Here is a 13,038-nt window from a genome sequence, read left to right as displayed (position 1 = left end):
CTTACAAAGTCTGCGACATCTGTTGCTGGAGCAAAATTGGCCGTGGGGCATAATCTCTCTATCCAATCATAGGTGTCTGTGAGCTTATGTATATGCAAAAGCATTTCCACAGTGTTTAATGAAGCCAAAATGCTGCATCACAGGGCTGCAAATTTTCACCCTCCCTGCTGAAAGGTGTTAAATGAAAGGGGGGGGGATGAGAAGATAAGGGAGGGGAATTCAGTTTAGAAAAAATTGGCCAAATAAATGGAATTGGACATAAATAAATTGGAAGGAAGTTCAGCCCAATATGAATAAATAAAGAATTTATTAGCAATTTCTGCCGTATCATGCTTAAAGTTTTGCACCAGGGGTCTTTTTTCAGCCCTTCTTAAACCACCCACCTTTTATACGTGGCGTTTGTGTTGTAATGCATTCTCCAAAGTGTCCCATGACTACAACATCTAACCCCCAAAGAAAGGTATCCATTATAAAAACCCTTGAAGCAGATTAACTATATTTTACTTTGGCTGTAGAGCGAGAAACACGATAGGGATTACAGCCGTCATCTGTACACTGAACAGGTATTTATGTGGGACTGATGAGGAAAACCTGTACGCAAGGTACCCATAAATCATAGAGTCTGATCGACTTGTCTGTCTTTCCTCTTGTGAATCTCTCCTCTGCAACCAGACCCGCAAAATCTCTACTACTGCCAGAAAATCCAGAGCTCAGCAGCCCATAAAACACGCCTTCAGCTTCCAGCAGCAGAGGCCCTCGAAGACTTTTCGCCCACCCCCACTTGTTTTCTGATTGCAGATTGATAATGGAGAGAGTACAGGAGTGAAAAAGGGGAGGCTTAAAGTCCTAAATGCTGGGATAACAAAGCATTGTAAGTGATTCAAACTGATTAAGTAAGGAAACATAAGCTCTTTGTTTTTGCAGGAGCTCAAATTCACCAAAAATGGATCCGGGTCTGGATTAGCAGCCAACAAATTACTACTGTAGTAAGCGCTTATAGTGTTTCTCTCCGTGAGGTACACATGCTCACACTCAATCAGATTCAATTAAATATGACAAGAGTGTGAACAGGATTCATGAACCTACCTGATGGAAATTTGGATGCAGCATTAGATCAGTAATGAGCAACCCAGAAGCCAAACCGACAAGGGAACCCATAGACACGCACAAACCATTAAAACCACCTGCCTAATATTGTGTAAATTCCTCTTGTGCCACCAGAACAGCTCAAATCCAATGAGGCCTGGACTCCTTAAGACCTGAACGTGTGCTGTGATATCGGACACTAGATCCAAGTACAGTAGGTTGCAAGTTGGGGGTCTCCAAATAGAACATCTGTGGGATGTATTAAGCAAACAAGTCTATCAGACTGAAATTTGGGGGATTTAGAGGCCAAATCAGCAGCAGCTGTCATTCTTTAGACCAATTTTGTGGGAAATAACTGCTGCATACGTAAACAGAAAGAACTTAACTAAATATTTTATAGATGCTCTGCCCCAATTATCCAACTATCATAATGTGATCCTTATCATAGTATATGAATAGCACTTAAAAATTGGCATCGTCCCAAAGCAGCTTTACAGAATAAATAATTAGGAATATACATTTTAATTTCAGAATCAAGTCCCTAAATGTATATCTAATGAGAAAGCCAGTGGTAAGGATGGTAAGAAGAAATTATGAAGAAGAAACCTTAAGAGGAACCAGGCTCAAAAATAAGAAATTATCCTCATCTGGGGACAAAGAAGGTCCATTTATTATAGATTCATCCAAAGATTATCAACTGTTCAGTGATAGGGCTGCAATTGCCATGACAGTTAAAATATATCCTTATGGCTTTTGGATTTTAACTCTCCATGGTAAACTCTGGGATCCTTAGACACATTAAATTTGAGAATTGATCTTCACTTGCTGACTAACACACTCATACCGATTTATTGTAATGACCATTTTCTTCACTTTACCTATTTGTGGTTTTAAAGATCTGACTGATTGATGTGAGGTTTTACAGTGTGTTTAATAGATGTTCTATATTAGACTCATGGGTTTTTATAACAGATACACAAAACAAGCAAGCTCCATTATTTGATAATAGAACCATTGAAGATGAATCTTTGAGATGAACTGGAACACCAACTGCGGCTCAGTCCTTCTGGTCCCGATATATTATATTATAAAGTTACATTAAGTATAATTGTATACATTAGGTGTCTATAAGTCCCGAATTAGTGAGCCAGTGCGACTGTGACAATGAAAAGCTACCCAAGAGGGTAAGAGAAAAAAACCCTAGAGAGAATCAGACTCCAGACTCATCTGAGTGCCACCAAATGTCCATTCATTACAGTTCCATCATTGTTGAGTTGTGCTGTGGATTTAAATGCAGAACTGTTCATGCAACCTTTGGTCTTGGGCCATTGTAGTCGACTGATATAACTTTGAGGAGTGATTTAAAATGTAATTAACGAGTTGCTCAGTAACATCTTTAGGCTGTTTCTGTGGAACATCTCTCCCAGCTGACTACTGCTATATGATTGCTAGAAGAGGATATTGATTACATAACCCATTTGTTTTCTTATCCAATATGAACGCAATTGCCTACTGTAGCAACCAACAAAACATGAGGCTGGTTGCACACTGTAGCTTGCATGTCTCTGGTGGGCTAGCGAATAAGTTTAAAGTTATCCATTCCTGCATTAACACACACATCCAAAGTCTGCATTATGTCCCTGAAAGAAAAAGAGGGGGAAATACACTCACTGTGAACATACTGCTATTATTGAAAGTTGTTGTTTTTTGTAACATTTAAACAATTGCTTGGATCTTCGTTCAAGCTAGTGCATTAAAGAAAGTCCACGGGGGCGAGAACAAATTCCCACTGCCTGCTAACTGCTGTAGGAAAAATGTGCTGCGAGACACCAAGGTCAGTAATTATCTGTTATTGTGAGCAGCTGGATAAAGGTTCCTCTCCCATCGGCCAGAAACAAAACCAGAGAGTAATGCAGCAAACATGAAGCTTTAAGATCATTGGCAGCCCTTCAAAGTGTTATTATTTGTTGGCTAATTGGGCTCCATTTTCATTCAGACTGTAGATAATAGATGCCTCCCATGTCTGACCGCTGCATGCTGCATTTAGGCTAGTGTAAAAACAAGCGAGATTCAGGCAAAATTGCTTCAAATACAAAGCTATTAATTCAGGCAAGTTATCTGAGAGAGCCAAAGAGAGAGAGGGAGAGAGCGAAAGAAAATCCGGGAAGTCTTTCCAAACGAAAAAGGAAAGATCAAGTCAACTGTGTAAGAATTAAAAGGTGAAAATATTAGCATTTGGAAGGCAGAGGAGTTGATACAAGATTAAAAAAAAGGAAAGGTTGAAATAATTACTCAAAGTGAATTGAACAAATTATTCTGAGTAAATAAACAAGTCCTTTGCGCGCACACACACACACACACACACACACACACACACACACACACACACCAAAGCAATATCATCTTTCTATTAACTACTGAAGTACATTATTTTTTTATTTTTATTTAGGAGAATAAAGAATATTTTCACATCTTCTAGCTATTATAATCAAGTCCACCATCTGTGGTTGGCACCTGATGCAACAGTGCTTTGGAAACGTTCATTAATAATATTAATATTTATATCCGTTTGGCTCGAATCCTGCCACGCAGCTTGTAGCAATGATAATCGATACCCGGCTCGTTTGCAAACAACCGGCGGCTTTGAAAAGACAAGATAAATCTCCAAAATAAATAAATTCATAAAATTAAAACAGCTGCATGAAAATGTTCAGCATACATGCAGTGCAAAACAGAGCCTTGCTGCTATGACTTAAGGGACATGAAACATGAGCAAACCAACACTCCTGTGCAAACTTTTCAGCGACATGATGCTTTCATACCAGACCAAAAAAAAAGTTATAATTGCAAAAATAAGCGTGCCGTAGGGAAGTTATTGTTGGACATGAAGGAGCTTCATAAAGTGAAGTTAATGGTTAGACATTTGAAAGCTGTCGGTTTATTGGGAAAAGATGACTAGGACAGAGAATGGGTTTTGTCAAATGCAATATGAAATTGATGAGAATGAATAGTTGAAATTAGGATGAATTTTTGAGTGTTTGAAGACACAAAATAGGCATTAATGTTTAATTTATTATATTTCATTTGTGATTTAATTGTTACTGTAGCTTTCATGTTATCATCCTGTTTATAATTATAATTATAATAATTTACTTAATGAAAGGTGAAAAACATGTACAGTAACAGTGCTGCTTTAGAATACTGTCTGTATGGATTGTAACTTGTTCGCACTTTCCTTTGGGTTTTCTGGTTTCCTCAGTCAAAACCAATCAAACCACGCAGAAAGATCTCAAAAGTCTCCTAAGATGCAAGTTGACTTGAAGCCTAAATAAGTATGTGTCTGGATTGTGATTTGAGATGGTGTAGAGTTCATATGACTGGGGACTTCTCTCTTACACACACACACACACACACACACACACACACACACACACACACACACACACACACACACACAAATACATAATGTGTATAAGAGAGAAAGAGAGAGAGAGAGAGAGAGAGAGAGAGAGAGAGAGAGAGAGAGAGAGAGAGAGAGAAATCACAAAACATTAAAATGTGATTAGTGTGACAACAGTCAAAATACTATGGTATAGAGGATTTTCAACAGCTGTCCAACAGATCCAATGGATCTTTACCAACACAAATAAAGATCTGTGAAATCATGACAGAACATCATTCCAACTGACAAAAAACCCCTGATGAGACTGCTGGTGTTCCCTGGTGTCAGCTGGAAAGAAAAGCACTGAAGAGGGGGGACTAGAATCCTTGTGCGGGGTTGCTGGAGGTTTCACCAAGTCAAATTTAAGACTTTTTAACACCTTTCTAAGACCTTTTTAACACCATTAGGAGAAAAAAATTAGCCCTATATCACAGCAAAAACACACAAATACGTTGTTAGCAACTGGCCTTACCCAAGCCTTAAATAAAATTTTTTTAAGCAGATTATCTGCTCTTTCTCTCCCCAGACACTCCCGAGACACCCTGAGGTTTGGCCAGCTCCAGTCTCCTCCCACCTCGTGATGATTATGGACCTTTGAAGAAGTAGATGCCGAACTCGCAAACATCCCGAACCATCTAGAGACGTACCAGTGCCATTTGGATCCCGCTACATGTGTGGAGTTTGACATTGGACCTCCTGGAGTGTTTAAAGGCTCTGGCATGGAGAAGCTGATGCTGGATCTGTGATGATCACAAATGCTGAGCTTATAAAACTAGGAGCTACTAACCATATAGACTGTATAAGGCTGTAAAAAGAACATCACTTATAATCTTATACGCCAGTACTTATGTTAGTTCTCACTCTCCAGTGTTCTGTATTGTTGAAAGATTTATGATCAAACTCTTGATGTCACCCAAATGAGGATGGGTTCCCCTTTTGAGTCTGGTTCCTCTCAAGGTTTCTTCATCATAACATCTAAGGGAGTTTTTCCTTGCCACAGTTGCCACGGCTGCTCATCAGTGACAAATTCACACCATTCACCTTAACTGTTGATTTGTGTAAAGCTGCTTTGAGACAATGTCTGTTGTGAAAAGCGCTATACAAATAACTTGACTTGACTTGACTTGACTTGAGTATCGCTAAACCTGCACTTCACAATGCTGAAAAATCAAATCCGTTTTTATGTCTGTGGTACAATCCGAGAGAGATTCGTACCAATAAGAGAAAATTCCTCATTTGTAGTAATAATACAGCGAATTATATTTCGGTTATCAAAAAAACAATTGCTGGAGGAGCATTTCAATGAGCATCAGAGGTAGCGTTACATGGACATCGGGATATTAAGACCGGTTTCAAATGTTTTAAGAATTTTAAATGTAGACTTTTTATGGCCTACAATTTTGAATTTTTTTTTTATTTGGCCTTTTCTTTTTTACTTTTTAAGACCCTGCAGAAACCCTGTTGTGAGTGACCCATAACAGAGAAGTTAAAGTTGAAATAATTAAAAATAAATGGTGGCCCAGTAAGAACATTTGCCCAATTTCTAATGTGTTAAATTCTTCAAACTACAACTGGATGATACAATCTCTTGTTGGTAGCCCCGTCCATGCAATCTTAATTTTATTCCTCGAGCTGAATATTCTATATATATATATATAAAAAATAAAAAAATTAATCATGATCCGCATATTTGATTTGGCACATGTTTTTACGCTGGATGCCCTTCCTAACGCAACCTTCCCCAGTTATCCGGGTTTGGGACCGGCACTAAGAGTGCACTGGCTTGTGCAACCCTACTGGCTGGGGTTGGTTCCCTGACCGGGAATCGAACCCTGGCCGCAGTGGTGAGAGCGCCGAATCCTAACCACTAGACCACCAGGGAACCCTTAAAGAGGTGCTGAAAATGCACAAATTCACGTTTGAGGTAAAGTCCATCAGGAGATTCATTAGCAATGATAATCAATAAATAAAGCAGTAAATTATTAGAAATATAGTAACATTCACTTTGATTACAAACAGATTTGGATTCAAACTCAGTGGCTTCATTTGAAAAATATTTAAGGCTGGTTGGCCATTTAAAACAAAAGTAATGGCCCCCTAAAAAGTAGATGGAATGTTTCAATATATGCATCAGTGGCTACAAAATCTCTAAAAATGTCTTAACTGAATTACTGAGATATTTAGCACACTTTATTCTTTCATTCATTTATTCACTGATCTGTCTGCCTTTTTAAAAAGTCGTTAAATGAAATTCAGGTTTTCCCATGAAAAATTGGTAAGTGGGTGATTTATATTTCTCAACCTACACATGCATGAGTATGAAACATATCAGCTTTACAGAAACTTTTTAAATCTGTTGAGAACAGTTTGGTTTGACCTGAGAAAACAGTCACACACAGTTTTACTTAAACACCGAGTGTGCTGCCGTATGAAAGGGATCCTCGTGTTGCATGCCGCCTGTGAAAGCACCAAGTGATACAGGATGCAAACAAAGCAAAAGGTCCTAAACTGAGAGAAGACAAATCTTGAATACTACTTAAGTTCAAGGACCACACTTTATCACTCCTGGCTTCAGTGAAAGGACACACACATGAGTTATGAAGGAAGCGCTTTGAATTATAGGCTGTCTCCTACAGAGGAACTGATTTGACTTATAGTAGGATTTCCAAAGTTTCGAGTTACTTGCTAGTTTCAAACATGTTTCCTGAGTAATAGCAACAGTTTATGAGTTGCTGTCAGAGTTTCTATTTCATGATGGAGCATATCACAAGATAAATGATTCATAATGATAACCCAGTAGATCAGTGAATCAAGTCTAGTGCTTTTTAGGGAGCTGAGAAACGTCCCGGATTCATCTTTATCTCGACCTTGTGACAATCTTAACCTCCTCCCTCTTTCAGCAGTGTCTGCATCTGGTTTGCTTTCTGCCACTGGTGTTGTCCCTCCTCTGAACCATCGTCTCAGCTTGATCTTCATGTTTGCTGGATAATTTCCTCCAGGGCAGTATTTGAATGAGGCTCGAACAGACCTTCACCAGATGCAGTCATTATTGGCAGCTGACAGAATTTTCCTGGGCGTTTCTTGAGATAAAGCCGCCCACGCCAACACGAACCGCGTTATACGGTGTTCTACTTTAATTTAAAAAAAACAAAACCTTCATCTCAATCTTAAACACTTCAGTAACAAGATGTTTAGGCAGTATTTGTTGCTTTGACTTAAGATAGTTTGGGACTTGCTTTCCATTTTGGTCCCACTTTTGGGATCTCAAATCTGATTGGTCAGAGAAAGTCGATTCATTTTCCAGAACAGGAGCTCTGACATTACACTAATGCGCTCATGTGAATACATTATCAGGATGGAAGGAGTCTCCAGTGCCAGAGCATTGCAATAGTCCAAGGTAAAGCAAATTTGGAGATGGGGTTAAGGAGTAGCTCAGTGTGCAAGTTGTTCACCACCAAGCTTCCACTGATGGGCCTGAACCCTCAAATGTTCAGCTGTATAACCGAGTCACTCTGAATAAGGGTCTCTGCCAAATGCAGAAAATTCATTTTGCACACATTTTTCCACACAAAATGTTAACAATAATTGCAAACTGTAATTATTTTATATAAAGTGCTCATTGCTCATGCAATTAATTGCTATCCAATAACATTCCCTTACATTTCACTTCCAATTTCATAAATAAAAGTCCAGTGGGACTGTTTGCCGCTTTCTGCTTTTCCACAAACAACCTCCTAGCTGTAATCATGTTACACCACCCTCCTCAATAGCAACCCTCCTAACTGATTCATCTGGGTTGCCAGTTCATCACATATAACAGTAACTACTACACACTTGAACACTTTAGACAAAAACAAGAAATTCAGGGAGGTTCCCCCGCCCCCCCTCCATGGGTTCACTTCAACGATGTTCTCTTCCCATTTCTTTTCATCTTCCTAATCCTATGTTTAATCCATATATCCTTCGCCTTTGGCTGGGTAAAAAAAAGCACAGAGAGCTTTGCATCCTGCCGCGTCGTTGCATGTCTTTTGTCATTTTGTTTACTCCACATTTCTGCCATATGCTCTTGATCCTTTACTCTTTATAAACTGAAAGGCAGGACTGCGAGTCTGCCGTGTGTCACGAGCGGCCTACACGGCTACAGAATTAGCATCATGTTTGTACGCTCAACCTTGCGCTGAGAGTGAGGTTCTAAATGAAGGAAACCATATGGGGAAAAAAAGCGTTACACAAAAGGTCCCAGAGGAAGTGTGTTTCTCATCAGGAACAAAGATAAAATAAAACAAATACTTAAAAAAAAAAACCCTCCTTATTCCTGCCCTGCTTTTTCAATATTTTTATCTCTCCACCTCGGGCCTGAGCCTCAGTATGCCAACGAGGCTTGGTAGGAATCGGTACCTTCACTTTCTGTAGCATGTGTTTGGAATTAAACTCTCAGGCGTGAGTTAACATCTACAGGTTCACATTCCAGCAGTGCCCAATTACACCCACTGGGGGTCAGTAAGTCTAATGGTTTTTTATTGTTTTGATTCTATTAGCAACTAACATGGATAAAAGGAAGGGAAGCGACTCCCTTGTCCTCCCTCTAATCCTGCTTCACTGACTGCAGGAATAATAAGTGGCAGGAAACACTATCTTCTGCTAAAGTTTAGGTCTGGTCCTAATTTAAGATAATAGATAATCGAGATTAGAGTGCAAGTCCGGCACGATGCTAGGCTCTAAAATTTTATAGGAAGCAAAACAAACAAACCAACCAACCAACCAACAAACCCAGAAAAAAGAGAAAAGAAATTACACACTTTTGAAGAGAGAACAAGCATGGGGGTTTAAGAAAAGATTGTAGAAGTTTGCACATGGATTGAGAGTGACATTTGCTAAAAGGAGATGAATCAAGCTGACCTGTGGGTCAGAGAACACCTGCTGCATAGTGTTAATAGGGCCACAGGGGACTCCGGTGCCTTCGAAGCGGCTCAGCCACTCAGCTGTAGAGTCCTCAGAGAACCTGAGAGGAGAAGAAAGAGAAAACACATTGTGCTTGAACACAGGACATACAAGCAAAGGAAAAGTGGCACAAAAATGCTTCGAGTTCTTGTACATTGTTAATACACTAATGTAGTTTGACTTTTTGAGTCTTTGGCCCAATCTATTCTGATTCCTGACTTCTGCTTGACGCTTTCACCACATCACTCACTGCCACTGAGAACAACTTGCATAGATGACCTAAAGATCACCATGAGATCACTCTTGATGGTAGCACACAACCACCCGAAAGACATCAGTGTATGTTCTTCCATTGATGAATGTCTGTAGCCATTGCAGCAAACACTTCAGTCTTAATCAGAACAGTGGATCATATTGGTGAGATATTGGAGTTTAAACTTCTAATATGGAGCCACAGACGAAAATGTCTAAGAATGCCCTTTCTGAAGATTAAACTAAATAATTTTGCATCCAGTGGTGGACAGTAAATATTTATACTTTGCCACTGTACTCAAGCACATAAGTACATATAGTATTGTCATTTTGAGAAGCACTGAGAAGTAACAAGAATAATACTTAGAGCTTTCAGAATTCAATATGTAATATGGGATAGACCGGATCCTGTGCAGCACAACACATTAGACAAATAGACTGTTGAACCCTCATATACTGTTTTACAAACTTAAGTATAAAAAAAATACTATTTTGTAAATAGTTCTTGAAATTATTTCTGTAAAATCCAATGTCCATTGTTAAAAGTTGAACTTTTACTCCTTCCCAGATTCTCTTGGGTTCTGCGGTGGCTTAAAAAAAAAAGAAAAAAAGAAAGAAAAAACACATAGAAGGACACATTCACATATAATTCATAAGCAAATTTCTGTCAGTCCTCTCTCTTTGTTTATTTGCAGTTTTCGAGGAGTTCCTGCCATTTTAACAAGCTTTTTAAAATTCTTCACAACCTTTGAGCAGTAACTCTGCGCTCACTCAGTGGCCGAACAATCGCAGTGCTGCAGTGTATTGATTTAAACGTTCCAAGCATGCACAAGTATTCTAAACAACTGAATCCTGCTACTCTGCAAATGTGATTTGAAGAACACAATTAGCCAGAATATAATTATTAGATTATTTTGGTTGTGACATTAGATCTCAGATGTAGTTTGTGATAAACACACAAGTCAATGAATGTTTATTAAGCTAATAAATCAACTTTATGACCACTTTAGTTCTGTAAAGCTGCTTTGAGACAATGTCCATTGTTAAAAAAAAAAAAACCAAAAACAATACAAGTAAAAATGTATTGAATTGAACTGAAGATACAAAGAACAGGTCCCCCAATAATGATCCAGAGAATACTCCTTGTGTAAAGAATATTACAGTCTTACACAAATTATTAGAAAAGATTAGCATGCAGATTCGGTGGGAAGAGTAGTTAAAGATGTCTTGATTAAGAGGTCTAAACCTCAAACTTTTGGAAACAAATACCCCATTTATTTAATATTTTTTTTTCACGAATGTCACAATGAACTAATTAACATCAAAGTCGGAAAGATCACACATGGGTTCTTCACAGGTTTAACGTGTTTTATTAACCCGTGCGTGTCAGAGTGGGTGAGTGCAGGCGCTCCACATTCACTGGGTCTAATGGGACCGGGCTTGTTTGTCGTGCTGCAGCTTATCAATGTCATAATACGTTGTCGAACGCACAAAACTCGTCTGTGTGGTTACATCCAACCTGGAGCTTTACTTTGATTTGATGTACACAAAGACACAAGCCTGAGGGCCATGAATAAGTGCTAGCAAATGGTGGTGTCTGTTCCATTTGGTTCACATGCTGCATTTTATGGAGATACTTTAATGAGTTTAGTTTACACTAAAAACATAATGGTTCAGGTGAAATAGGATGTGGCGCATGGAAAGGTTAAGTTAATAATAAAAAAAAAAAATAATTAGGATATGGTTGTTATAAATTTGGCATGAAGTTGAACCTCTGGTCCTGCACAAGGGTTAGAAAAAAAGTATATATATATGTACAGTACAGACCAAAAGTTTGGACACACCTTCTCATTCAAAGAGTTTTCTTTATTTTCAATTGTAGAGTCACACTGAAGGCATCAAGGGCTATTTGACCAAGAAGGAGAGTGATGGGGTGCTGCGCCAGATGACCTGGCCTCCACAGTCACCGGACCTGAACCCAATCGAGATGGTTTAGGGGTGAGCTGGACCGCAGAGTGAAGGCAAAAGGGCCAACAAGTGCCAAGCATCTCTCGGGGAACTCCTTCAAGACTGTTGGAAGACCATTTCAGGTGACTACCTCTTGAAGCTCATCAAGAGAATGCCAAGAGTGTGCAAAGCAGTAATCAAAGCAAAAGGTGGCTACTTTGAAGAACCTACAATATGACATTTTTCAGTTGTTTCACACTTTTTTGTTATGTATATAATTCCATATATAATTCCACATGTGTTAATTCATAGTTTTGATGCCTTCAGTATGAATCTACAAGTTTCATAGTCATGAATATAAAGAAAACTCTTTGAATGGGAAGGTGTGTCCAAACTTTTGGTCTGTACTGTATATATATATATATATATATATATATATATATATATATGGCCCCGGTATCGCCAAGCTGCCACTCTTGGGCCCTTGAGCAAGGCCCTTAACCCTCTATGCTCCGGGGGTCCCTTACGAGGGAAATATCAAGGTCCGTGACGTCGGAGTGACGTGGGGCCGCCTTCCCGTGGGCTCACCACCTGCAGGAGGGACCGTAAGGGACGGTGCTGTGAGGACTGGGCAGCAGTCGAAGGCGGGGGCCTGCTTAGACTGCTGCCCCCACGACCCGAATTACGGATAAGCGGGAGAAAATGAATAAATGAATGAATGAATATATATATATATATATATATATATATATATATATATATATATATATATATATATATATATATATATATATATATATACGTATTTATTTTTTTATTTTTTTTTTTATTTTTTTTTTGTATAGTGATGGTGACAATATTCAGTTAATTTGTAAAACCTTGGAAATGTTTTGCTTTAATTGGAAGAAAAAAAAAAAAAAATAATAATAATAATAATAATGTATTCTATATAAAATATTTTTAATGTTAATATATTAGTTATATTAGTTAATAATTTTAGTTGACTTAAAATTTAAAATGCTCTTTTAGTGTTAACATTTCTCTTTGGTTAAACTTTTCTTTTGCTGGCACTTTATGAGTAAACCTACAGTATATAACACAATAAATCACACATCACAAAAATACCATTAGGCAAATGCGTGTTTCCAATGATTTCAGGAAGCATTCAGGCCCCTTTCATGCACCCCTCCCACCCCACCCTCCTCTTCCCACCCCACTCCCATTTTAAGTTGCGCCTTGCACTTAAGAGGCTTCCATCTGAACACACTTCCATAAAGCACAGATCAGTGGAGTGTTACAGTAATATTTGACCTCCTGCAGATTTCTCCATTTCCACACATGACCTCTGGAGCTCAACCAGAATGACAATC

The 13,038-nt window shown here is 38.7% G+C and overlaps 1 protein-coding gene across 1 annotated transcript in view; it reads right to left on the bottom strand.

Annotated features, from left to right (window-relative positions):
• sugct (succinyl-CoA:glutarate-CoA transferase) overlaps window positions 1-13,038 on the bottom strand; it is a 133,519-nt gene that overhangs the window by 60,767 nt on the left and 59,714 nt on the right. Inside the window, exon 12 of the mRNA XM_083547367.1 lies at window positions 9,428-9,530. Coding sequence (XP_083403493.1) covers window positions 9,428-9,530 — 103 coding nt within the window. The remainder of the gene's footprint in view (window positions 1-9,427; window positions 9,531-13,038) is intronic.

Source organism: Silurus aristotelis (assembly GCF_946808225.1).
Source record: "Silurus aristotelis genome assembly, chromosome: 1".
Classification (NCBI taxonomy): domain Eukaryota; kingdom Metazoa; phylum Chordata; class Actinopteri; order Siluriformes; family Siluridae; genus Silurus; species Silurus aristotelis.
The sequence above is the reverse complement of the archived record's forward strand: the minus strand, read 5'-3'. Positions and strand labels throughout refer to the sequence as shown.